General features: G+C 45.6%; 1 protein-coding gene across 23 annotated transcripts in view; it reads left to right on the top strand.

Annotated features, from left to right (window-relative positions):
* DYSF (dysferlin) overlaps positions 1 to 26914 on the top strand; it is a 200559-nt gene that overhangs the window by 138948 nt on the left and 34697 nt on the right. For 8 of the 23 annotated variants that reach the window (XM_019718953.3, XM_019718969.3, XM_019718921.3 and 5 more), the window contains 4 exons: positions 3874 to 3975; positions 4090 to 4251; positions 5321 to 5486; positions 5899 to 5975. In XM_019718953.3, the coding sequence (XP_019574512.3) occupies positions 3874 to 3975; positions 4090 to 4251; positions 5321 to 5486; positions 5899 to 5975 (507 nt within the window). Of the gene's footprint in view, positions 1 to 1103; positions 1146 to 3873; positions 3976 to 4089; positions 4252 to 5320; positions 5487 to 5898; positions 5976 to 12059; positions 12123 to 26914 lie in introns of all 23 variants that reach the window. The other 15 variants (XM_019718934.3, XM_019718904.3, XM_019718872.3 and 12 more) reach the window with 3 other exon arrangements.

The following is a 26914-nucleotide window of genomic DNA, read 5'->3' as shown; positions in this document are numbered from 1 at the left end:
GAGGATGCTGATGAATCCAGGTGAGAGAGGGTGGTGGCCTGAGCTGCAGAAAGAAGACGGGGGATGAACGTGTGAGAGACGCAGCATCACCCCGGCCAGGTGATCAATCAGACATGGTGATAAGGGGGAGGAGAGCTGAGAGTAACATGGGACTTTTTGGCTTGGTTGTTGAGGTGGATGGTGGGGTGGGTTTCTGAGGTGACATTTGAAAAGAGCAGGTTTTGAAGGGGAAGTTAGAGAATCCAGTTTTGGACAAACTGAATGTGAGAGGCTAGTAGGACACACGGACGAATTGAGCAGTAAGAGGCTGGGACGGGGGTCTGGGGTTCAGGAGAGATGTTTCGGAGCAGAAAGCCTTGGAGAGAACTGTGCAGGGAGGAGACTCAAAAAGCAGAGGGTAGAGAAGTTGGCAGCCCGTGTGGAACCAGAGGGATGGATTTAAGAAAGAGGCCGAGGTCAGCTGGCCAGAGGCTGCTGAGGGAGTGAGAGAGATAGGAGCTGGTGAGCGGCTTCTGGGTGGATTTCAAGCAGCCTGTCGTTGAGTTTGGAGAGAGAAATTTCCAGGGAGCGGATGAAGGGAGCAGAGCTGAGTGCGCTGGGCAGAGGGTCGTGTGGAAACAAGAGAGGATGGATGGAGGCAGTCCTTTGCAGGAAGAAAGAGGAGAGGGAGGGAGAGCAGGGGTGGATCTGAGAGACCGTCTTTAAATGGGGAAGGAAAAGATCCAGCAGATAGCGTGGACAATTGGGGAGGACCGCAGGAGAGGAGTCTGGGAATCAGCGTTTGGGCACCGATGCACAGTGACAACTCCACAGCTACAGACGGGCAATGTGGTGTGCACAGCGGGCAGGGGACAGAGGACCATGGTGGCAGTTTACAGGCTGGGTGGAGGGGTGGGGCTGCAGAGGCAGGGGTCCTGGGGAGTGGCAACAAATGACAGGGACCAAGGATGTCCTGGGACCCCTGGGAACAGTGAGGTGGACAGAGACGGCCTTGGGATGAGACTGGTGGCCTCGTGCCAAGGAAGCTGCTCCATGGACGCACGTCTAACCATTATCTCTGCTTGTCTCTCCCTGCTGCCTCCTCTGGGTCTGGCGCTCTACAGCTGTGTGCACCTGCCTTCTTCCTCCAGGGCCTCCTCCAAACGGTACTGGAGTCTATCCTTCTCGAGGGTCTTGTTCCCTGTCCTCTTCTATAAACAGGTCCCTGAAAATGGGGGGCCTGGTCCTCAGCATACAGAGAGGAACGTCTTCAACTCTGAGCTCAAGGAAGCCTGGAAGGAAAGACGGAACATGGAAATGAGGGATAAAAAAGGGTCCAAGGGATGCTGCCCCGAGTTTGGGGGCCCGGAGAGGAATGTTCTGGGAAAAGGGAAATATATGAATGAGTTTTCTTGGGTGATTTCAGGAGAATGTTGCAACCGTGTGAAAAAGGCTTCTCTTTCTGCCTCTTCAACCAGGGGCTCTTGGGGTGGTTCCCTCCCTGATCCCTTCTTTTTGCCCTTTGCATTTTGGGCTTTGGGCCCTGGGCCCACATTGGACTGGATATCAGCCTCAAGCAGGTCACAAACAGGCCACGAGCAGGTCTGCAGGCCTCACCCTTCTTTGAAAGAGGCAGCCGTTGATCTGCAGCCACTGCAGCTGGTGGCCTTGGAGTGCCAAGGGTGGGCACCAAGCCAGGTGTCCTCCTAGCAGCCAGTCCATTGTAGTGGCTGTCCAGGCCCTGACGCCACCCTCCAGGGGCACCAGTGGACCGAGATGTGCACAGCAGCCCCTGGATCTGTGCCCTGTGGCAGCCCTGCATGTCACCCCCCGCCCCCCGCCCTGCTGATGGCATCTATCTCTCAGTCAGTCTAGAAATGTACATGCCTCCTACATGATGTCACCTGCATTGTGAGTCTGGAGGAAAACGGTGAATTCCTCCACTTTGTGCCCTGGTGACGTAGGATATGTGTGAAGCCAGTTTGTTCTGAGAGATGCTTCCGGTGGCTCAGTTCTCTTCAGGTCACCATGGGAGATCAACAACAATGCTAATGGTAAAAGCGATGGCACCAACAGCAATCCAGTAATTATTATTGTTTATTAAGCACCCCCCACCCCGTGCCAGACACTCTTTGTATTTGTTCTCTTATTGAATTCTCAGAGCAACTTTGTAAGGACACTGTAATCCCAGATCTTCATCTGAGGATATGAATCACAGAGGTTGAGTAATTTGCCTAAGGTCAAACAGCTAGGAAGTGACAGGGCTGGAACTAGAATCAAGGTCTGGATTGGTTCTAGAAATGAGATTCTTATCACTGTAGTTCAGGGAAGTGTGGCATCATTCGTGTGTCATTGAGCAGGAGTAACAGCTGGAGTTGGTTGTGAAGTGATGAGATGGGGGGAAAGCGAGTGTGCGCTCTGCTCCAGCTGCTCCCACCAACGACATCAGAGCATATGTAGATGGATACACCATCCTTTGAGAAAGAACGCCGAGCAAGTCACTTGGAGAAGGAATCCAATGGTTCAATTGTTTATTAAGTGAGATTACATGAGACAAGCTCTGTAAAGTGTCCAGCATAACCCTTTAATTATAGTTAACATTTCCTTAAGGTTAGGGTTTCCAGGTATGGATGTGCAGGTTGTGCACTGCACAAGGTCCCTGTGACTAAGGGGGGGTGCAATTTCCAGTGCAGACATAACGTATTTGTATTTACTATAACAATTTTCCAGTAGGTGGCAGTAAAGTGTCTTGTTCTAATAAACTAGCAAAATATGATAAATTTCTGACATGGAAGTAAAGAGCTTTAAGGAACATCTTTCTCTAATTGTTGCAAAGGTGCCGTGTGGGCTAGTATTCCTATTATTGAGAGTTTACATGAATCAAGCACTCTTCTAAATGTTGTATTAACTTCTTCAAGCCTCACACTAACCTTCAGTGGTTGATAACTTTTAATAACCATTTTATAGATGAAACAATTGAGCCATAGAGAGGTGACATAAGTTACTTAACAGAGCTGGATTCACACCCAGAGTGTTCCCACCACTGTGAGACATGGCAGTGCCTGCCTACTCCACAGTAGTTCCTGCTTCCCTTGCCCCGTCTGCTTCTCCATGTCATTCTTGGTGGTCCTTGGGGATTCTTGCCCACGTCTTTTTGGCAAACCCTCAGCAGGCCGGAGTTGACACATACCGTGCTCATCTCTGGTGTGTGTGGTGAAGGGGCCTCCCCAGTGGCGCCGTTTGGTGCTATAGCTCACAGGCATTTATATCCCTTCCTCCGACTGCTAAATACTCTTCCTGGTTCCCAGTGCAAGTGCTCTGTCCTCACGGTGGACAGATGTGAGAGGTGGGCATTTGGGGCTGACAGGTGTCTGTGATGGGTGTGGGGGTAGAAGCGGAACAGCAGGGTGGATGGTAAGTCAGGAGGGTGTGAGTCAAGGGGCAGGAGAACCAGGCCAGTGGGAGGGCACAGAGTCCTGTCCCGGACTGAGGGGGTGAGGTGGATGTGTCAGGATGGAGTGGGCGGGGTGTGTGTGTGTGTGTGTGTGTGTGTGTGTGTGTGTGTGTCAGAGATGGGATGACCCTGAGCAGCTCCCTGGTGCATCAGAGCCTGCATTGTGGGAGGAGGGATGACCTAGGGTTCATTTGAAACAGGGTGACCTGAGCCTTGGGACAAGGTTCTCAAATTGTGGTCCTGGAGAAGATGGTACTTGGAAACACTGACTTAGCTCTCTCATGTCTGCCTGCCTGTTTGCCCACTTGTGTTTCCTTGCCCCTCTGTTTCTGTCTCTCTCCATACATGTCCCTTTTTCCTGTCTTCCCTGCCCTCCTTTCTTGTCTCTCTGCCTCGTCTTCTCCCCACCTCTGTCTCTGTGCTACCCTCCGTCCCTGCAGTCAGAGGACACAGACCTCCCCTACCCGCCACCCCAGAGGGAGGCCAACGTCTACATGGTTCCCCAGAACATCAAGCCAGTTCTCCAGCGTACTGCCATCGAGGTGAGCCCAGCCCCCGGTAGGGGACGGAGGGCAGCCTGGCCCTGCCCCTGGACAGCCCAGCCTTTCCTGGGCCCTGGGGCCTTTCCAGCCTCTCTCCTCACCATGTGTCCCCAGATCCTGGCATGGGGCCTGCGGAACATGAAGAGTTACCAGCTGGCCAGTGTCTCCGCCCCCAGCCTCGTGGTGGAGTGCGGGGGCCAGATGGTACAGTCCTGTGTCATCAGGAACCTCCGGAAGAACCCCAACTTTGACATCTGCACCCTCTTCATGGAAGTGGTGAGCTCAACCTTCCTGCTGTCCCCTTCCAGTGTCCTGGGGGCTAGAATTTCCTTGGGACCCCAAGCAGCCTGCAGTTCGACTCTCTGTGGGGTCCTGTGTGGGTCCCAGCATCTCCCACCTCACTTGCCTATGAGAACGGGGAGGAAATGCTCACACGCCCCTCGCCAGAAGAGTTGAAACCTGTGAGCAGCACAGTGGGGGCAGCTTGCTCCCTCCTACCCAGATCCCAAGTCCACAGAAGTCCCAAAGACCCATCCATGGCTGTTTTCCCTTTCAGAGCAGGTCTCAATGCCTCAAAGGACCCCTCAGGGGCCTGCTAGGGCTCTGACCTTCTGTGGTTTCTCCAGATCTTTCCTGAGCTGGGCTGCCCTGCCTGGGCACCCACAGAGGGGTTCACTCCCGAGGCCCTCAGGCCCCAGTCCTCTTCAGTTCCTGGGGTTGCCTGGGCTCAGTGGCTGGAGTAGGGCAGGTCTGAGGAAAGGAACATGGTTTGCAAGATGAAAGCACTATAGAAATTCCAGGCCCAGTGGCTGTCAACAGGAGCGTCCTCCTGGCTGAGCCAAACCCGCCACCGAAGGAGAGCATATAAATTATTTCAAGTTGTGTTCAAAGTGCTTTTGGGGCTGGGGGGTGGGGTGGGGTGGGGAGAAGAATCTCAGTCTGTAAGCCAACTCTTGAGTATCCACTTGGGGGGGACTGTCTGCAAGAAATGTTGAGTCCTGGGCCAACTTCTTCCCTCTTCCCCTCCCAGCCAGTGAGGGTTCAGGGAAAGGAGACTTGCTTTCACTTTGGGCTGAGCTGGATGTGTTTGGAAGGTAAAGCTCTGGGGGAAAAGCCAGCCTCTGCGTACAGCATTCAAGAGGTGGGAGGAAAAGGTGTGTGCCTTCTACTGCCCTGGCCAGCTCCTGGGCTCAGCCAACCACTACCTGTGGGTTATCTGTGAGTTTATAGTCATTCTCTCTCATCTGTGAGCTTGTCCTGTGAAGAAGGGACCCCCTCCCTCCTCTCATACCTCCCAGAGGTGGGTTCAGCCCACTGCTCAGAGCTTTCCTCTTTCTCTGCCCAGATGCTGCCCAGGGAGGAGCTCTACTGTCCCCCTATCGTGGTCAAGGTCATTGATAACCGCCAGTTTGGCCGCCGGCCTGTGGTGGGCCAGTGTACCATCCGTTCCCTGGAGACCTTCCTGTGTGACCCCTACTCAGAGGAGAGTCCATCCCCACAGGGCGGCCCAGGTAGGGGGAGGGGCTGTTGATGGGGAGGGCTGGGGCAGAGGGGGCTCTGCCGGTGAGACCTCCCTTTGAGATGTGTCCCAAAGACCCTCCTTTTACTGGGACCTGAATGACAGGTGGTTTCTTCTCAGCTGACCAGAAGGGTGGGGATTTCACCTTCTTCAGGGTATCACCTGGCTCTGGGCTGGGTACACAAGGAGCGGGGACCTGTGCCTGTGGGGGCTGAGAGGTGAGGGCTGACAGAGGCAGGAGAGGGAAAATTGGGTGGGAGGGAGAGAAAGACAGATTGGGAAATGTGGAGAAACTGAGGGTTTTGTCTCATAGTTCCCTGGCTGAGTCTTGTGGCTGGGGAGGGGCGAGCCCCCAGAGGGAGCCCCCTCTCAGACTGTTCCCGCGTACCTACTCTCCCCTACAGATGACGTGAGCTTGCTCAGTCCTGGGGAAGATGTGCTCATCGACATTGACGACAAGGAGCCCCTCATCCCCGTCCAGGTAGGATGCTGGGTCCCCGGGGAGAGACACTGCTTCCCACCAAGAGCCGGCCTAGATTGCCCCACCCTGTCTCTCCCACCTTCCTTATCACCTGGTGCCTATAAGATATCTCCCTCTGGACACTGTACAGATGGAGGGACCTAGATGGAGTTTTCAGTCTGGTCAGGAGAGGGGTGGAAGGTTTGGGCGGAAGCTGTGTGTGGTCCTCTGCGCAGGACCCGATCATTTTTCTCAAAGCATATGAGAAAAATGGCCCCTCTACCTTGAGAGCCATGTTGAGGGCTCCCCCTTCGCGATCGCCCGGGAAACCTGGGTGAGGAGCAAATGAGAGAGAAGGCAGAATGGAGAGGCAGTGAATGGGTACTCTCTGGGGTGCTCCAGTCCCCTCGCCTTACCTCAGCCAGGACCCTCTGGACTTGTGCTTGGTGGCACTTGGAGGCAGCTCAAGAGGAGGGGTCTGTGTCTAAGCCAATAGCCCCCCTCAACCCATTCCTCCACCTCCAGGGAAAGGAAGGGAGGGGGCAGGAGAGGGGCCTTATTCCAAGGGTTTCAACTCTGCAGGAGGTAAGAGGCGTCTCTTTGTTATGTACTCGGTCCACACCCGTAGGGTAGGGCCGAACAGCGTGATACCCGTGCCAAACAGCATGGCAGGAGGTCTGTGGCATCTCTCACTAAGGGGGGAGCACTATCCTCACCTAGGGTCCTGGGGTGGCTCTGGGTCCCGTGGAGCTGAGACCAGCCAGCCCTTCCTATGGTGGAGATGGAGAGCGCCAGCCTTTAACTGGCCATCTGTTCTAGGTTGTCAGCTTCCTCTCAGCTTCACGCGATGCTGGTCACACCCTGGCACCTGGGGCTCCCAGAGTTTCCTGGTTGCCTGGAGGCAGGGCCTCCTAGCCCACACAGATAGTACTTGTGTCCTCGGGCCCACAGCCTGTTTATTCACCCAGGGATAGTGTGGCACTTCAGCGGGCTTTGTTTTCTTTAAACCCTCAATCAAATATTGGCCTTGAGAGCAGAACAAACTTGGGTGTTGGACTTAGGACCCTCAAAGCTGTCCCTAGGGATGTGTTTATAGGGACTTCCCCTGACATTTCGGGTTAATTTCTCTGATTTCATCTCTTACACCTTTGTGCCACTTCCAAGGGACCATCTCTGGTGTGCAGCCCTCGCTGCTATCAAGATAAGAGGTCTTGCTCTATAGTTCCACTGATGCTAAGAGTACTCAGAGGTCCTGAACTCTCCGTTTCTCCCGTGGCCACGGCTCTCCAGGGCTCTACCCCACCATCCTTTCTGCTGGAGGCACCTCTGGCAACTGCTGGTTATTCTTTAAGACTCAACTTAGTTGTGGTCACCGGCTTCCAGGCTCCTTCCCTGGCTCCTCCCCTTTTCCTACAAGTCCCATCTATATCTTGGTCATTGCGCTTGCCTTGGGTCCTGCTTTTCTCTGTGAGTGGCAGCATCTTCCCCAGACTAGGTGCAGGGCAGTGACTGGGTGCGTTCCTCTGTCTGTCCTTCATGCCCATCACAGGGCCTGGCTTAGAAGGGGGTGTTCAATGACGTCTGCTTGGGTGGGTGGATGGATAGACAGATGGACGGATAGGTGGGTGGATGGATAACCTGCCTACTCTCTGGAAAGGGTCTAAGAAGGAGCTTCTCTTGACTGGGGGAAAACCAAGTGGAAATTTCAGATGGTCCTACACAGGATTCAGCGATACTCAGTGCTAGTACCTTCTGGCCTGTGTGGGTGTTTGTAGCTGAATTAGACAGATAATTAGCCCCAAACTCCAGTTTGCATGATCCTGGCTCCCATTTCCCACCCCCTCAGTGGGCTGAGTCTGTGCAGGGAGGTACGGGGCTTGCCTAGCAGGATTTCCATTGTGTGCTGCCCTTAAAATGCCTACAGGCTCGGGGTAGGGGGGACTACTTTAGGTCCTTCTGGCTACAAGCACAGCCCAGCCCGAGGCTGATGGTGAGGAAGCCCAGTCTGGATGTCCTCTTGGTGTTGACATGAGTGGACTGGGGCTGGGGTCTGATCCAGAGCAGGGTCTCTGCTCTTTGTGGGAGCCCACGGCCACTCTGACTAGAGCTGCTGGTCAGGCAGAGGGTGAGGAGCTGGGATCTGGGTTCCTAAATGTGGGGCCACATGGGGACAGGCTCACAGCGTCTCAGAGGTGGGCATGGAGAAGGATGGCCTGATGATGGAGACTTGGCCTCTGCCCTCATTGAGCTCCCTGTCTGATGGAGGAGACGTAACCTTATTCTTAAGGAGTCTGGACGCCAGCAGGAAGCCCTGCCCTGATGGAGTCTGATGGAGGCTTGGGAAAAACCAATTTTGTATGGTGTTTTTTTCTGAGATCCATTGGTCTGATTTGGCTGGTCCAGGAAATCTTTTACTCACTCCATCTTTCCTGCGCAACTCCTGACACTTGGGAGGACCAGGCATTCCAAGGCTGGTCCAGGAGGCCGTGGGTTCCAGTTCCAAATGGTTTGCCAGATTATTCATCCCCTCTCCGCTCCCTCAGTGCAGCTAGAATAGAGGGCCCTGGCCTCTGGGGATGGGAGGGACGAGAAGTCTGGCAGAATTTGGATTTCGCCTGGCTCCTGTTTGTCCAATCCGTTTCTCGGCAGCCTGTTTTGTTCTCACAGTGATGTGGTCCCACTGCTGTGCTCACCAGGTCCTAGCCGTGGACCCAGCTGAGGGCTCCTCCCCTGCTTCAGATGCGCTCTTGCCACAGCTGACTTCCGTCTTGGTTCCTCCCATCTCCTTCCTCCATTGCACCTTCTCTGCAGATGAATCTCCTCACCATCATGCACCCAGTTCCTGGGATGAGCCCGCCACACGTTAGGAAGTGTCACCTCAGACTTTCCTGATGCTGGGGTCCTCAGGATTCTAAAAATGTTGTTTCCTGTCAAGAGTGGTCAGTCCTAGAGATAATCCAAAATGTGTGTATAAGGCAGGTCTGTCCCCTCGGCTTTCCAGGGCCTGTAGGGCAGCGCCCATCTCTGGGGGTGAGGATGGCTGCTCGTGCGTGGGCGCCGGGCCTGTTGAACTCTTCTCCGTGGTGGCGGGGGCTGGGGTGAGGTAGGCTCATGCATATTACCTCCACAGTTTACTTTTGGTCTGTGCAGCTGTCCTTTGTGTAGATTATAGACCCGTAGCCTGGGGGCGGGGGTAGTGTGTGTGTGTGTGTGCGTGTGTGTGATGTATGCACACACATAATGTGTGTGATGTGCGTGAGAGGTGGGAGGAGGCTGGGAGCAGGTGTGTGTGCGAGCTCCTGAGGGTGTGTCTAGTTTTAGTGGTGCTGGTGCAGGACTCATGACCTTTAACTTTCTGAGGCAGGCCCGGCTATATCCTCAGAGAAGGGACACAGAGGTATTTCGTCCTATTTAGTGCTCTGCCTTAAAAAAAGGATCTATTCCTTTTTCTCTGATTATAAATACGTTTATGATATAAAATTTGGAAAAAATAGAAAAATGAACAAACAGGCTTTGCCTTCAACCAGGAACACCGGCGGCATGAACTACTAGAACACATCCTTCTCTACCCTTGCCTTTCCCCTGGGCTTCTCTTTCTGTCTCCGATTCTGTCTCTGACTCTGAATTTGGACTCGATTTCTATCTTTAAAACAAAATTGGGGTCTTCATTTAGTAATCTGCTTTTTCATTAAACTAGTTCTTGGAGTTCTGACTATGAAAATGGGAAGAGAAATAGGGTGCAGGAACACGCTCAGAGAGCGTACCCCCATTTCCTTACAGGGCCTTGAAGCTCAAAGTAGAGCTGGCACCCCTGCCCTCCCCACATAACACCCCCTTTCTAAACACTAGATGCCCACAGAGTCACCTGTTCATGGGTGACTCTTGCCTACAATTCTGAGAGAGAAGAAGAACTTCTGGGTGTGGGGAATCTGTGTGTACAGAGGGTCATAAAGAGAAGAACAGTGGAGAAGTTTTCACACTGGTTGGGAGACAGATGAGATCTCAAATGAGATGCTTAGAGTGATGTCACAGGAATGAAACGCTTTGTTAGCAAAGACACCAAGATTGTGGGGTGGGCTCCCTCGGCCCTGCGAGGTCAGCGTGGCCTAAGTCATCAGGAAGCCTCCCAGGGGCTGGGGTGAGAGGAAGACCTCAAAGGCTGGGTGGGGTTGACACAGCAGAGGGGAGAGGAAGGCTTTCCTAGTAGGTAGAGTGGCTTGGCAAAAGCTTGGTAGTGGGACTGTGTGTGTGTGTGTGTGTGTGTGTGTGTGTGTGTGAGATGGGCCTGGGGGGTTATGAAGGAAACACAGGCTAGCATGGAGGAGTTTTCCCAAGGCATGAAGGTCTGTGCCCTGTGCCTGTCGGGTGGGGTGGGTGGGGTGCTGGGGCTGGCTGCTCCCTGGCTCCCCGGCTCGAGCTAATTTTGAGCCAGCTGCTCTGGTTATAGTCTTTGGGACGCCGTGAAGGTGGGAACGTGCTCCCAGAACCGGAGCGACAAATTATGCCTGAGTCCCAAAGGGGAACGTGTAATTTCGGAAGCTGGACCAGATCTTTGGAGCACTATGTTTAGCTTTATTTTTTCTCTCTCTTGCTCTGGTGAACTGCCGGTTTCCCTCTCACCTTTCTAAAAACGAACTGTATTAAAAATAACAGTAAGGCTTCTGTGAGGTTCAGAATGGGAACAGGAGGGGCAGAGCTGCTGCCTGGCTGGGCCGGTTTCTGGGCAGCTGGGAGTTTCACATGGAGTTCATCTGGTCTGTTCCGGGGGTCACACCATCCCCATCAACATGTGGCCAGACCCCCAGAGCCATCCAGGGGCCTGGCTGGGTGCCCACCGGCCCTTCTGCCTTCCTGTGCAGCTCTAGCTTTGACCAGCCCTGAGGGCTAGTTTAAGGGAGGCAAGGGTTCCCTGAGTGATGCCCCTTCACAGAGCAGGGATGGGTCTGTAGTTCCCATCCCCTCTCCAGCTCCTGGCAGGTTTCACTGTCCATGTGTTCCTGAGCCCTTTCGACCCCCAGGTGAGCATGTCTGCCAAGAAAGGGAGGATGGCCTGGGGCTTGGCCTCCTGCGGACAGGAAGAGAGGGTCTAACCCTGGGAGCCCTGGGTCCAGCAGGTCTCCCACCCCTCTAGCCCTATGTCCTTTGCCCAGGGCCTGCCTTCCTGAATCACTCACTCTTTCTTGGATGTGCTGTGCGTCTTTGTTCCTCTACCTCTTTGTGCTTGCCAGCCCCTCTGCCTAGAAGGCATCTTATGGCCTTCTCCACCTGACTGGTACCCATTCACCCAGAGCCGCATGTCCAGGACTATTGTCATGGCTGCTGAAAAGTCACCTGCTTCTTGTCCTAACTCCTGGGAACCTCTGGACCTGCAGCCCAGGGATTCATCCTATAAAGCATCAATTCACAGTTCCAGAAGATGGCAGGCAAGGTTCTGATGCCAGAAAAGGATGCAGAAAGCTTGCTGTAGTATAACGGGGCATGCTAGAATTTAAGACTCTTAAAGCCCTTCTTATACAAGGTTTTGGGGAAGCCACATGATGGCTTCTTGTCCTTGAGGAGAGAAGACTTAGCTTAGGAACCGTGCCCAAGCTGGGGTTGATGTGGCTCTGCTGTTAGAAGAAACCGCCAGGGATAATGGGGAGCCTGGAGTATGTCTGAGATGGGAAGTTTAAAAGCCTGGGAGGGCATGTGAAAGCGACATTGAGTCCGTGGTGTCAAGGGCAGTGAGAGAGCGGGCGAGATGCAGGCATTGGCTAAGGCCCTTTCATGTGCCTCCCCTGTGCTAGGCGTGCGCGGCCGTCCTCTCATCCATACCCTCATCACTGTTGCCCTGTGAGGTAGGCTTTGTGCTGATTCTCCAGATGGGGATGCTGACTCAGGTCAGAGGGCTTGCCCAAGGTCTTGTGGGTGGTAAAGCAGTGGGGCCAGGACTTGGAGCCAGGCTTGTCCAACTCCAAAACACATGTTCCTCCCACAACTTTTGCAGCCTCCCTGAAGGGAGAGCAGAGGGTGCCTGGTGGGAGAGCAATACGTCCTTGGGGCTGTCCAGCCTTTCCTGAGGTGGTTTCTCTAATCCTGTTGCTAACCAGCATGTTTAATTTGTAGCTTGCAGACGGGCTGTCGGGCTTGGTCCCCACTAACATGGCATCTTCTCCATCCAGTCCTCATGTATGTATCGTTTACCTATTTGTGGGCTCCTTGATTCCCCGGGTGGTGGGCTGAGAGTGGGGCTAGGGAGTAAGGGAGGGAAAAAAGGAGGGCAGAGTGGGAGGGGAAGAAAGGAAGTATTTCCTGAGCCCCCACAGAACATAGTTACCTGCCCTATGCTGTGATGAAGGGGTAGGGAGAAAACTAAGGGAAGATTCTCAGAAATAGACATCCCTGAGTTACCTTGATGCATGCTGGGATTTTCCTTAATCCTATATTTCTGCATGAGGACTGGGGGAGGAGGGGGAGTAAGGGGTGGGTGGTTGGGGTTGCATGGACTGGTAACAGGGGAGTCTCTCGATTAGACCCCAACTGCTGGCATATGGGACACGAGAAGCCTCTGTGGGCAATGAATGGCAGGTTGACTTTCTCTGTCCGTCCCAGAGGCAGGAAGAGCATGTGTGACTGAGGAACCCTAGCTGTCCCCAGAAGGTTCTGAGCGGTCTGCTGGGGCCCCTGGTCTGCTCCTGCAGCTCCGAGCAGGCCTACTTCTGTCCGCCTGCGCTGATTTCCTGTGTGTCACCTTTATGGGTTGTGGGTCCCTCCAAGAAGAAGACTTTGGTATCAGGTCTCCAGTAGGTACTCGTGAAGTCTCAAGCTGAGGGCCAAGGGGAGCTGCTGACCTGTGGGGGAGGCATAAGAGACAGGACCTGTCTAAAGTCCAATTCCATTCATGGTACCAGGGGGAGGCATTGCTGTATTGGGTGTTTTATGGGCTTTTAGGAGAAGGCAGTCTATATTTAAATTTTTTACTTTTGATTTACCCATTGTAGAAAATATAGAAAACACAAAAAAGTGTCAGGCAGACGGTTAAAGCCACCTGTATTTCTACTAGTTAGCAATAAGCACTGTTAAGATTATAATATGCCTACATTTTTAGATATCTTTTAGGCACATGTGCATACTTTTTTTTTTCAGAATTGGAATCATGTTGTACTTTTTTATAATTTGCATTTTCTTTTATTTAAAAGTATATTGTGAATGTTTTTCCATGTCTTTATATTCTTTTAAAAATGACTGCATGTCAATTCCATTATATGGTCATCCATAAAGTTCTAATTATGGCTCTATCATTGGACATTTAATTTCTAATATTGTCTTATTTTATGTACCTTAGAGGAGTCATTTTTAATTTACTTTATACAGGTCCAGCCCATTTTTTGTTAAATTTATTCCTAGGTATTTTATAGCCTTTATTGCTATCTAAATAGCATGTCTTTTTTTCTTATGACTTTGTCTAACTGGTTATTGCTAGAATATAGGAAAACAACATTTTTGTATATTCTCTTTGAAACAGACTTATTAAGCTCCTGTATTAGTTCTGACAGTTGTTCACTGATTCTGTTGGGTTTTCTAGGTAGGATAATTTTCTTCAAATAATAATAATAAATATGTCACTTTCTTCCTAATAGTTATACCTTATTCCTGTTTCCAAAATGATATTTGATAACTAAGATACTAGTGAACAAACTTACATAGTTACTGATTCTAATGAGAAGGTTTCTACCATTTTCCCATTAATTATGATAATGACGTAGTTTCAGGTAGATATTCTTAGTTTTGTCAAGGTTGTGTCCTTTATTATTAGTTTATTAGTAACTTAAAAAAATTAGGTAAAGGAGTTTAATTTTATCCTATGCCGTTTGGCATTTATCAAGATGATCAATTTGTTTTCCATTGTCCTGCATTCCTGGGGTAAAACCCCAAAACCGGTCAATTGTTCATGGTATTACAGTTATTACAACTGAAGTCGTCTTATCCAGTCAATCAAGAAAGGTAGTTGGCTGGCTAATTGAAAAAGTTGATTAAATAGGGACTCATTCTAAGTCATATATGGGTACCATAAATGTTTTATTTCTAACCATATCCACATATCTTCATTTGTCAGTCATTTGACATGTGCCAAGGCCTCTTGGAGTTTGGTTCTGCCATTTGAGTATCACCTCATCCTTCTGGTATACACCACATCCAAAATGCATTACTTATGATTTTTCCCTTTCAGTTTATTAAAGTTTGATGAGATCTTATTGATACCTGCAAAAAAACCTGTGTGGAGGCCTTTTAAAATTTAAGATCCCCTCCTCCCACCTTCTTTGCTATCTCATTTGTCCTTAACTTTCATCATTAAAAAGAAATCAACAGCATTAAATTAGTTTTCATAGATAAAAATGCCCTTTCTTTTTAAATTCAACTTTTACATATCTTTGTAATATTTACATATTGATCTAATTACCATATTAGTATAACTGGCGTAAACAGGTTTGAGAACAAACACATTGACTCTTGGTCAACATACAGCTCATCGGCTAGAAGCTGCAGTGGACATACTAAATTAGCTGCAGGTTTTCAGCTGGCTCTGGACCATAGTCAGATTGTTCATAGAGAGGCTGGATAGTGTTTGTTAAGGGAAAGTTTGTAAGCAGAACTTCTAGAATATGTGATTGAGTTATATTTGCTATTACTTATTTAGGATTTTTGCATCTCAGTTAATAAGGATAACTTTTATATTGTCTTTGTTAGGTTTTGATATAAGGGCTATAAGTCTCATAAAATATTTTTTTGCCATCTACTGTAATTTTCTGTGCTCTTGAACAATCTCTGTGGAATGAGAATTATTGTTTCTTAAAGCTTTGAAAATACACTTGTGCCACTCTTTATGTATATGAATTATGCAAGTTGGAAATTGCATGATATAAACAATTTAGTAGTTTATAAACATTGCTTATGCACAAATTGTGTAAATCAACCAAAATTTTAAAATGATGAACAGTTATGTAATTTAAAAGGTAGTGGCCAGGTGAATTGTATTTATGGTTTAGATGGTAAATAGGATACCCATGATCTTTTCTTGGAAACGGTGTTATATTATGTGAGTTTTGAATTATAAAAGATTTTCAGGAATGCACACCTTGTGTGATTGCATAAGATGCATCTATCCTGTACTCCTTTGTAAAACTGGGCCCAGCATCTTTTGGGGAGGGAATTCTTTGATCACTTTCTATTTTTTTAGTCAATTTTGTGGCTTAGATGTCTCCAGATAGTGCCTATTACAATAGTACATATTATTACAATAAAAGAAAATACTTCAGTATCTGTTCTGTTTTTATCCTCACTCCTAATTTTATAGATTTGTGTTATTTCTCTTTATTAGGCTTAATAGCATTTCATCTATTTTATAGTTGTTTTTCATCCAAAGAATCAGCTCTTTAAAAATTCTATTAGGTTAGTTTCTTTAATTTCTAGACTCCAGTCATTTTTCAGCTCTCTTCCTCTGAAATTCCTATTATGTATATTTTGGATATCTTGGGCTATCATTTCATTTCTCTCTCTGTGTTGTTTTAAAAAATTTTCAAAGGAGATATTTATGTATATTTTCTTGTAAAAATTCTAAAGTTTTGCTTTTCATACTTAAGTTCTTATTCCCTTTGCAATTGGTGTGTGTGTGTGTGTGTGTGTGTGTGTGTGTGTGTAAAGCATGAGGTAGAGATCAGATTTCTTTTTCTTTTTCTTCACATAGATAACCAGTGAATTCATATCATTCCAGAATGACCTGTCCTTTCTCATTGATCTATAATGATAGCTGTATCATGTATCAGGTTTCCATTTAAGTTTGTGTGCTCTCTATTCTGTTCCACTGGTCTATTTGTCTTTCCTTGTACTAATACTTCACTGTCTTATTTATGATAACTTTATAATAAGTCTTGACATCTGGTAAAGGAAGTATTCCAACTTGTTCATTTTCAGGAGTGTTATTGCTGTTCTTGTCCTTTGATTTTTCACCTCAGTTTTAGAGTCAGCTTGTCAACTTCTTTTTTTTAAAAAAACTGTTGTGATTTGTGATTGAGTTACAGTGAATTTCTAGGTCAATTTGAGGAGAGTTGACATTTTCATAATATTGTCTTTTAACCATGATCGTGATATATCTCTCCATTTATTTAGGTCTTCTTAAATGTCTTTCAATAAACTTTTACAATTTTCTCCCAAAAGTGTGGTACTGCTTTTACTAGATTTAGTTTTAGCTATTTTATGCTTTATTGTTATTTTTTAGTTGGATTTTTTTAAGGTACATTTTCTAATGCTTTTTTTTTTGCTTGTATATAAATGAAATTAATTTTCACATGCTAGTGAGAAACCTTGTAGAACTCTCTTGTTAATTCTACTGATTTGAGAATTCTTCTGGATTTTCTGTGTATTCAAGCATACAATTTATAATTAGTTGTAGTTTTGATTCTTCTGTGCACTTTTTCTTTCTTTCTTTTTTATTATTATTTCTTTTTCTTGTCTTGTACTGCCTGGGACCTTCAGTTTAATATTCTATGTAACTGATAATACAGAGTATTTTTATTTGTTCCTAGTTTAAAAGTTAATATTTTTATTGTTCACCAATGAGTATGAAATTTATCAGGTAAACAATACTAGTTAGCCAAGAGTTTTTTTTATTATGAATGATGTTAAATTTTATTGAATGTTCTTTATGTATCTGTTGAGGTGATCATATGATTTTCCTCCTTTAATCTGCTAATGTGGTGAATTACATTAATAGCTTTTAAAAATGCTGAAACAGCTTTGCATTTCTGAAACAACCTATCCTGGTCATGGTCCATTATCTTTTTTTTTGTTCATTGCTAGATTCAGTTTGCTGATGTTTAGTTTAGGAATTTTTTTGCATCAATTTTTATGAGTGATAATGGTCTGAAGTTTCTTTTTCTTATATTGTTCTTTTAAGGTTTTGGTATTTAGATAATACTAATCTTAAAAATACTTAGGGGCATATTTGCTCTTGTTATAGTCTCTGAAAGAATGACAAAAGATTGACATTATCGTTGCCTGAATGTTTGGGCATATTCATTTGTAAATGTCTGATTCATTTGTAAAACTGCCTAGACCTAGTATTCTTTTTGGGTTTATTTTAAACTGCTGATGCAATTTAAAAAAATATTTACAGGACTTTGAGATTTTCTATTTCTATGTGAGTCACTTTTAGTGATTTATACTTTATAGGAGTTTATCCATTTCTTGCTAAAAATTATTGACACATTTTCTATAATGACTTTTTTTCAAAAAATTTTCTTCTCAACCTAGTTGTTTCCTTTCATTCGTAAGGTTATATTTTAGTATTTGTGCCAGAAGTTGTCTATTTTTTTTTAGTCTTTGCAAAGAGCCAGTTTTTAGCTCTTTTCATCTTCTATTATGTCTTTGTTTTCTAGTTTATTAATTTCTTTTAAAATATTATTTCCTCCCCTCTATTTTTGGGGTGTTTATTATATTTTTAACCTCTTAAGTGCTATGCCTAGTTAATCAATTTTCAAACTTTCCTCTTTTCTAATGTAAATACTTAAAGCTATAAAATTACCTCTAAGTACTGCTTTATGCATCCTGTAGATTTTGATAAATGGTATTTTTGTTACTTTTCAGTTCTGAGTATTTTCTGATTTCTTTTATATTCTTTTTGACACCTGAATTATTTAAAAGTATGTTTTAGAAGTTCCTAACTTACTTTTTAAGTTATCTTTTTGTTATTGGTTTCTAGCCTAACTGTACTATGGTTCAAAGAATGTAGTCTGTGTTTAATGTTTCTTGACACTTGCTTTATGACCTGATACAAGGTCAGTTTTTATAACTGTCCTGTGTGTACTTGAAAAGAATATGTATTCTACAAATGTGTTTTACATATAATAAGTCCATTTAGATCAGACTTGTTAATTGTGTTAATCAAATCTATTTTTCTTCTGATTTTTGTATGTGTGTGGTTTATAAATTTCTGAGAGAGGTATATGAAAATATTCTGCTTTGTTGTAAATTTTGACGGTTTCTCCTTATGATTCTGCCTACTTTTCCTTTATTTGTTGGATGTTCTCAGACACAAAGAAGTTTAAAATACTTATATCTTCCTAGAGAAGTGAATCTTTTAACAATATATAGAGAACTCCCACTCCTCTGCCTTTTAAAATTTCTACTAATTAGTTTTGCCTTAAAGTCTGTTTTGTCTCATGTTGATATAAGTACACCAGCTTTCTTTTAGTTAGCGTTTGCCTAGTATAACTTTTTCTATCTTTTTACTTTCAAACTTTCTGTGACTTTATGTTTTAAGAGTCTCTCCTATGAGCAGCAAATAGATTCTGTTTTTTTTAAAAATGAATTCTTATAATATTTTAATCTTAACTAGAGAGTTGGAGAGCCCAATACATTAATTGTGTTTATGTATAGATTTGGATTTATTTCTGCTATCTTATTTTGTGTCTCTATTAGTCCTGCCCTTTTCCTTTTCCTTTTTTTTTTTTTGGTTGAGAGATCACCCCCCCCCCCCCCCCAATCCCCTTTTCATTTCTTCTTCCCATTTAGGTTTCAAAACTGTATATTATTTCTATTCCTTTAGTGGTTAGTATAGAAATTTTAACATGTCTATTCAACTTAGCAAAATCTTGATTTACTTGGTATTTGTAGCCTCTTCCATAATATTACAAAGAATTTAGAAGCTTTAACTCCAATCACGTACCAGTTTACAAACTTTTGCTTACTGTTTTAGTTCTACCATTATAAAATACATTTTTAAAGCATTATCTTTTAAGTAATCAATTTTTCTTTTAGCTATACCTACAGTTATTATTTATTTTCAGATATCAGACTTCCTCCTCGCATCATCTTCTTTCTTCGTGAAGTAGAGCGTATAGAAATTCCTATAGTTAGCGTCAGTTCATTGTAAAATTTCCTCATTTTTTAAATTGTTGTTTCAAAATATTTTTATTTCACCCTTATTTTGGAAATGCTAGTTTCACTGACACATTTTCTGTCAGCACTTTGAAAATATTATTTCACTATCTTCTGGCTTCCATTGTGCTGTTGTGTTCCTAAATATGAGGACTGTTTTTTGTTTTTCTTTTAATTAGTTCTGGATTGTTCTCAATCACGATCTCTTCAAATATTTCCTATTCTCTCTATCATTTCCTTCTGGAACTCTGATTAGATCTACATTGGACCATCCCCATTCTCTATGTCAGTTGAACATTCTTTCATATTACTTGTTTCCTTGTGTTTCACTCTGGCTAATTTCTGAAGATATATCTTCTAGTTCACTAAGCCTTTCGTTGTTTCTAATGGCTATTTAACCCCATCTATTGAGTTTCCAATCTTTACTTTTAAAAGTTCTTTTCCCCCCAAATCTACTTGTTTATTTTTGAAAGTCTTGTTTCTTTGCCATATTTTTAATGCCTTTTATGTTTTTAAACATTTTTTTCCCTTAAAGTCCTATTTCTGATAATTCTGCTTTCTGTTGTTTTAACAGGTCTGATCTACAGTTGGTGTTTCTAGCAGACTCTTGCTCATGGTGTCTTGTTCCTTGTGTGTTTCACTATTTTTAATTTTGAACTCATGTTCCTTGGAAGATGATCTGAGAGTTCTTTGAGGTCTGGATGAAAGGCACAGTTTTTCAGAGAGGATATATGTTTACTTTTACCAGATGCTTGAAAACACTACAAACCCAGATTCACTTAAAACTAAATGCTCAGCTTGTGGTTTTGGGCTCCATAGTTTGCATTTTGACTCCTTTTTGTTTTCTCATTTGCCCCCAAAGATTTCTTTTTCTTTTTCTTTTCTTTTTTTTTTTTTTACATTCCCATCAGCTCAGTCATTCATTTAAAAAGGATTTTAAAGATGTATGTTAAATTAGGTGTTTTTACTTGGAGGAGTTCTCTGGTCCTCTAGATCGGTGTCTTTCCTCTAGAAATCAGTGTCTTTATTATAGTTTTTAATTTGACAGTCATGTTTGTCTTCATGTAGGTTATATTTCCTTCAGGACTGCAAACTCTAACTTTTTGTCTTGAAACTTCCTATGAGCATAAATTAGTCAATTTGTTTTCTTCCTTTTTAATCAATTCATTAACACACCACTTCTCTTAGTCCTCATACTGCGTCCCTTGTTTTGAACCGTAGTCTCTTCTTTTTGTCTATCCTTGCAGAGGGAAGTCCCTGCTTGTCAAGTACCGGGAGCTCAGATGGCTTCTGCGTTAGTGCATGCGCTCCTTCTAATCTCAAACTCAGATACAAGGAAGAAGGAAACAGTGAAGGGCTGCTATATTTTTAGGAATCCAGTACGGTGGAGAATTAAGAAGGAAAGCAGGATCCGAGGCTTTTCTACTGGGCTGAAGAGTTTGTTTGCTGTTTGTTGGCGGCTGTCAGGCTGTCAGGGCCACAGTTGTTGCCTATCAACTCCAGTGTAGGAGTCTTTTAAGCAAAGGAGAGCAGACTTACCCACGGGGCCCACCAGGAGGGGTGTTAGTTACTTTAGGGAAGTTTCCAAAGTCTTGGTTGGATGGATCCTGACCTTGTGGGTTCAGACACCTGAGGGGTCAGTTTGTTCAGGGCTGGATACATATTGCTCAAGTCTCTAAACCGAGTTTGCCGGTTGATGAGATTCCAGTGAGAAATACTTCTGCCTAGGGGTATGACCTTGGTTAGTGGTCCAGCCTCTATAGGCTCAGCCATTGGGAAGCCTAGTTGTCATTGGAAATGAGTGAGGAATTAGAATGAGGAGAGGTAATTCTGTGACCTGAAATTTAGTGGCAGCTGACCAAAATGGATGGATACAGCCATCTCTAAAGTTAGGGACAGTTTCAGTCCCTAATCCTGTGTCCCTTCTCCCCTGATTGTGCTAATGTGAACGACTGTCAACAGTCAATCTTTACTCCTCTTTTTCTCTTTTTTCAGCACTGACCATTCCTTTTTTTCACCGACATACTCTTTCTCTAGATGGGTGTATACAATCTACCCAATTAGGGTTAAGGCTTAGTGTTGGAGCCACTCTACCCCAGTGAGGTGATTTTGCCTGTCCTTGCTCTGAACCACCATGCATCGATTTCACGGTCTAATTCTCCGAGGACAGCCCTATTTCCCTTAATTCCAAGTTCTTTGGGGGAATGCCTCATTGCAGCTCATGAGTACTGACAACAATTTATCCAAAGACTTAGAAGCAAAGGTTTTCTGAGCAAAGGAATCAATTACAGGGTGTGGCTCCCAAGTGAGGAAGCATTTCCAGAAGGCATCCAAGGCAGTTAGTCTCAGAACTCATGGTTGTACCTCTGAACTTGAGAGTTTGAGGGGGAGTTATTTTAACTTTAATTGCATCAGTTGTTTTACCTGTACTTTTGTATGTATTGGATGTGCTCATTAGGAAGATACTCGTCTCCTTAAAGTAGGTTTCCTGAGGACATGTATCTGGCAATATTGGTTTAGCAAGAATTACTGTATATGCTCTAAAGTAACAAAACTGTACTTCTTTAAAAATATCTCCAGTTCAGATGTGTTGCCAGTGCAGCCTGGCCTCCCCCCACTCCCATTAGTTCTGATTAGGGAGGTTTGATGCCTGTCACTGCGTGTAATCTGGACCTTCCTTTGTGAGTCATTCCTTCTCTCATTTTCTCAGAGCAAATACAAATCGCCCATCAAATGACAAGTGAAGGCACAGGGGAGGCAAGGGGAGGGAAATCAGAGCCGAAATCTGTTAGCTATTTGGAGTAATTGGTTATTTGCTGTGTTTGCTGGTTGGGAAGCAGAGCACATACTTTACGGTCTCTCCTGTTACGGGGGCTGGAGTCGCCCGCCGATATTGGATCCTGGTTGCTGAGCCCTTGGCTCCGGGCGCCTTCCCCCTGCTTGGCATTCCTGTGGTCTCCTCGGGGGTGCACCCCCCCCCTCGATGCACACTGCAGGGGGGACAGCCCGGGGTGAAACTGGTCTGGCAAACTCCAGGGCCTCATCAGGGAGGAGGAGGCCCCAGTCCCCTCCAACCAGCCCTCCTTGCCTCCCCTCCACCCCACCAAACCCCCCTCTTCCCTAGAGGGGAAACCCTGGTCCATGAAGGACCTGTTTTCCCATCCAGAGAAAAAAGTTTCTTCTCTTCCCAGAGGAAAATTGTCCGCCCTCCTTGGAAACCTACAGGACAAGAAGTTCTCTCTGAGGTCTAATTTAATGCCTTTTTAGCCCTAAGGGTCCTGTCACCGGCCTGTCCTCTCCTGCCCCCTAGCCTGAGTCAAAACAGTGCTTAGAACTTGGTGCAGCCCTTGTTTCTGAGTACAAGCCCCCCGAGGATGCTCAGTGAAGCTTATTAATCTACCCAGTGTCTTTAACACCTCTCTTACATTCACGGAGGCCTGGGGAAACCAGACTGAATTAGCAGCAAGTTCAAAGTACAAAATATTTGAAAAGCAATGTGATTTTTGTATATGAAAATGCACACAGTAACTAGAAAGTAGGTTGATTTTGGCACATAGTAGGCACCCCCAAAATACTTTTTAAATTGAATTTAAGATAGCTAAGATTAGTGTCTGCAGTTTGATGAATGCTTCTGCAGTTCTGGGAAGGTCCTCAAAAATAGTTTTTCTCTGAAGCACATTGTTGGAACTCTTGTTAAACAAAACTATCTACATAAGCAGAAGGAAGGTAAGGTAAGCTTTGGCCCAGGCCCTATTGGAATCATCATAGATCCTGGATTAGTGATGCTTTCTTCATAGGGTTGAAGACTGATGGAATCTTCTGGGCTTTGTGCATGGGTGTATGTGGACATGCTGTCCTCAGAGGACCAAGTTATGAGCTTACGTATCCACCTGAGGCTCCTGAGTTGGGAAAGGGCTAGTAAGCTGGGATTCCCCTCAGGTCCCCACCCTATTTGGGTGCCCCATCTGGAGCAGGCCAATAGTCAAATTTCAGGTCCTGACCCTTCTCTGCTCACCATCTGCTTGACTTTGCAAGATTTCAGGCACATTTATTCACTGAGCCTTTTGGAAGCAATTCAGCATCTTGGTTAAAGGTCTTCCCTTCCCTCCCACCTCTACTGGGCCAGCTTGAAGTTAGAGAAGGCAGAGTAATGATCCCCCTTCAACAGATATGGGGGCAGGACTGCAGAAAGTGTCAACAAGAGGTTGAAAGCCCAGTGTTCCACTTGTGGAAATAATTAAGTGATTTTTGTTATGAGTGTGTAGAGTTCTGCTGAATCAACATGGTAGCTGGCTGTGGGTATATGTTTGTGTGGTTTTGGGGGACATGAAAGGTTTAGTGTGCATGGGATAGGATAGGTTTGAAATCGGGGTGTCTGCATGTCTAGGGGTTTGTCCGGTCTACACAAAGACGTGCACTTGTATGTTACCTCTGTCTCTGTGTTTGTATTAGTGGGGGCATGAGCAAATAGGCTCAGTTTCTGAAACCTCAGAACATTAATGGGAGAATTAGAGGAATCATCATATCATTATTGCAGTTATGCAAATGTCAAGTCATGGCTCAGCAGTACTAGGGATCAAACTGATGACTTTGGCGATATCAACAAGAGCATTTATCATGGTAAACTTTACCGGTCATAGAATATCTTTGCAGACATCAACTCAGAGCCTCACAATAACCCCAATGTTGGGTTGTTATGTCATTACTATCTTGATGATAATGGTTTGTGTTAAGAGAGAAATTACTTTCAATGCAATCTAGATGTCTACCTCTGGCTTGACAGAGGCCTGTTTAAAATTATAAAAAAAAATAATGGACTGTTTTTTTAGAGGTCGGTGTATAGTTCCGTACAGTGACCCAAGGTTTAACATTATAACTTTGGTTATAAATAAATTTGACCAGGACCTTTTCTCTTTGATTCGAATGGTCATCGTGGGGAGAGAATGTGAGTGATACGATCCCCCCAACCCCCCACTTTCCTCACTTCACAGAAAGGCAGGCTTAGATGATTGTCAATTTTGCTGCCATAATCATGAAATGTGTTAGGCCCACTGAATGAAAATGGGAGATTAAATGTTCGGAATGAGCTGTGCTGAGTTGGGTCTTCGGAGGGATTAGGGTGCCCATTAGACTGGATCAAGCTTGCAGAAGCATGTGTTTGTTACATGGCTCTAGCTGCTCAGGAATTGAATGCTATTAGCTGAAATTGGAGAGGCTGCCAATCCGTGCCTTGATCAGACTTGCTTGCTTGGCTGGCTGAATGATGAGGGACCTTGAACCTTGGACATGGGGAAATCAACTTTTAATGGTCAGACTTCTTGCCAAAGCCTGAGATGATACTTCAACAATCAAGCCTTTTGCATTTGTTTCTTGTCCTTGCCCTGGTCCAAGACTGGATGCTCCACTATTGCAAAATGAGATCAAGAACACACTTGGAATTAGAGAAGATCTCTGACCAGTTCCCTTTTGGAGCTTTGGGTTATGAGGTTCCACTAACATCAGAGAGTTGGTTGGCTTTGGCACGTCTGGGTTAAGACATGGAAGCGCTGTCCTGTTTCTGTGGGGCTCGTTTGCATGGGTGTGCTAGCTTATTCTTGGACTTCCTGAGGAAGAGTAGGAAGCAGTGGGCTTGCAGTAAGTTCATCAGAAGCCAGATTAGTGAAATAGCAGGAATGATATGATATTTTCAAATCACATCTGTGAGGGTGTTAAAAATATAATTTTATTTTTCTGTGATTCAACTTAATCTCTCTGTTGAGCTCACGTTTTTCCTGATGGCAGGAAAGTCCGGGTATTCTTCAACAGTGTAGATTTCAGCTCAGTCAGTTTTGGACTTTTCCTCTTTGTCCTCACCCCTGGGAGGCCGCTAAATCATGGGTTGGGTTTCCAGAATGTCATGACTTCCATGGGAGCCCTGGCCACCAGCATGTGTCCTCCCTGAATCTATAGGTCCACTGGTCTCTGAGCACACAGAGCACTCAGTCAACATCTTGTTATCTTGGCCACAAGACCCTTTCAGGTTCTCTGGCTCTCTCTTTGGCCTCACTTTCAAGCCCTTTTAAGGAGCAGGGGACAATTTGTCAGCTGTTTCATGACACTCTGGGTCTACAGGGAATGACGAGGGCTTCCTTAGGCTCTGTCCGCACGACTCCCTACAACCATCTTCTGCTGTGCTCCAATTCCTCTGGCAACTTGTAGGTGACTGCTACTTCCCAGACCCCCAAAGTTCTGGAGGAGTCTCTTCCATATATAACTTTGGAGCTAATGCTGGGGAGGCAGAGTGTGGGGCTACCTTATCAGAAATCACCACAAATCTCTAGTTCTTGTTTCTTCTACCGCCCTCTACACTTTCGTCTCCTTTGTATAGGGTAGGAAAACTGGCTGGACAAAACATCTTTGTAAACCTATATATATTTTTAATGGCATGTCGTCTGCCTTTGGAAATTTAAGAGTCAAGGATCACCCAGCCCTCTGCTCTTTAGGGCATTCACATATCTATCAAATATTTACTGGACTGCAAATATGTGCCAGGCAATGTTCTAAGTACTGGGGACATAGTGTTAAAAAAAGATAAAGATCTCTGCCCTTATGGGAAAGAGACACAACAGACAATTAAATACCTAAGTAAAATATATGGAACATCAGATGGTGATAATTGCTAAGGAGAAGAAGCAATTTTTCCTTTTCTTCTGGAAAAAGAATTGCTGGGAAGGAGTCATGATTTAAAATATGGTCAGTAAGGAGGGTGAAACTGATTACATTTGAATTGAGACTTGCAGGAAGTGAAGAAGTCACCCATGGATCTGTCATGGGATAGAGTTCCTGCCACGGGAAGAGCATGTGGGTGCTGAGAATGTTCAAGGACCAGGAAGGCCACTGTGGCTGGAGTGAGGAAGAAAGTGGGGGACGTGAGATTCGGGGCGGGGTGAGGGGCTCATCGTGAGAGACTTTGGCTTGTTGCTGTTGTAAGGGCTTTAGCTTTACTCTGAATGAGTTGGCAAATCATTGGAGGGATTTGTACAGAGAGGTGATGTGTTTGATGTGTGTGGCTATTGTGTTGAGAATAGATTTGGGGGCTAACGTGAAAATAGGGAGGCCAATGAAAAGACTGGTGCTGTGATCCAGGTGATGGAGAACCAAGGTGGTGGTGATAGGGGACCACTGGTCTGATTCCGACTATGTACTGAAGATGGTGCCAACAGGATTTGCGGATGGATGGAATGTGGGGTATGAGGAAGAGGAATCCAAGGTGACTGCAGTGTTTTTGGCTTGAGCATCTGGAAGGAAGCAGTTGTCATCTACTTACATGAGGAAGACTGTGGAAGGCGCAGGTGGCTGGGGGATGATCAGGAATTGGAGTCTGGACACGGTGCATTTGGGAAGCTTATGAGACGTCCAGTGGGAGATGTGACATAGGCAGCTGGAGTTCAGAGGAGTCATTCAGCTTGGAGAGCTCAACGTGGGATTCATCGATGTGTATGTTATTTAAAGACATAAGACTTGAGGAGAACCCCCGAAGGAGTAAGAGTGGATGGGGAAGAGAAGAGGTCTGAGCACAGAGCCCCAGGACAGTTGGGTGGTCAGAGGGTGGGTGACAAGGAGGAATCAGCAAAGACTGAGAAGGCGTGGCCAGGAGGCGGGAGGATCACCACCGCGGGGCTCTGCAAGGCAAGGGGGGTATTTCAAGGACAGAGGAGTGACCGCCTGTATCCAACACTGCTACTAGATTGGTTGTGGAGGCCTGAGTCACTGTGACCTTCACAAGCATGTCTTGGTAGAGCAGAGAAAAGGGAAAAACAAGAATTGGAGACGTGTAGATAATTCTTTCTAGGAGTTTTTCTATAAAAGGAAAAAAAAAAAAATAAGGTGGAAGCCCAAAGGGAAAGTATGGCCAGACGTACTTTTTTTTTAAATGACGGAAACTAGTGTCACATGTTTGAATGCTGTTGGGAATGATCCAGTAGAGAGGGAAGTCTGATGACGCAGCAGAGGGTGAGGAGAATCATGGAGTGTGTCCTTGAGTAGACCAGAGGGTGTGGGATCCA

Source organism: Rhinolophus sinicus, chromosome 2 (genome assembly GCF_057876585.1).
Source record: "Rhinolophus sinicus isolate RSI-liver-muscle chromosome 2, RSI-T2T, whole genome shotgun sequence".
Taxonomy (NCBI): Eukaryota; Metazoa; Chordata; class Mammalia; order Chiroptera; family Rhinolophidae; genus Rhinolophus; species Rhinolophus sinicus.
Note: the sequence above shows the minus strand (reverse complement) of the source record. Positions and strands in the feature narration are given on the sequence as shown.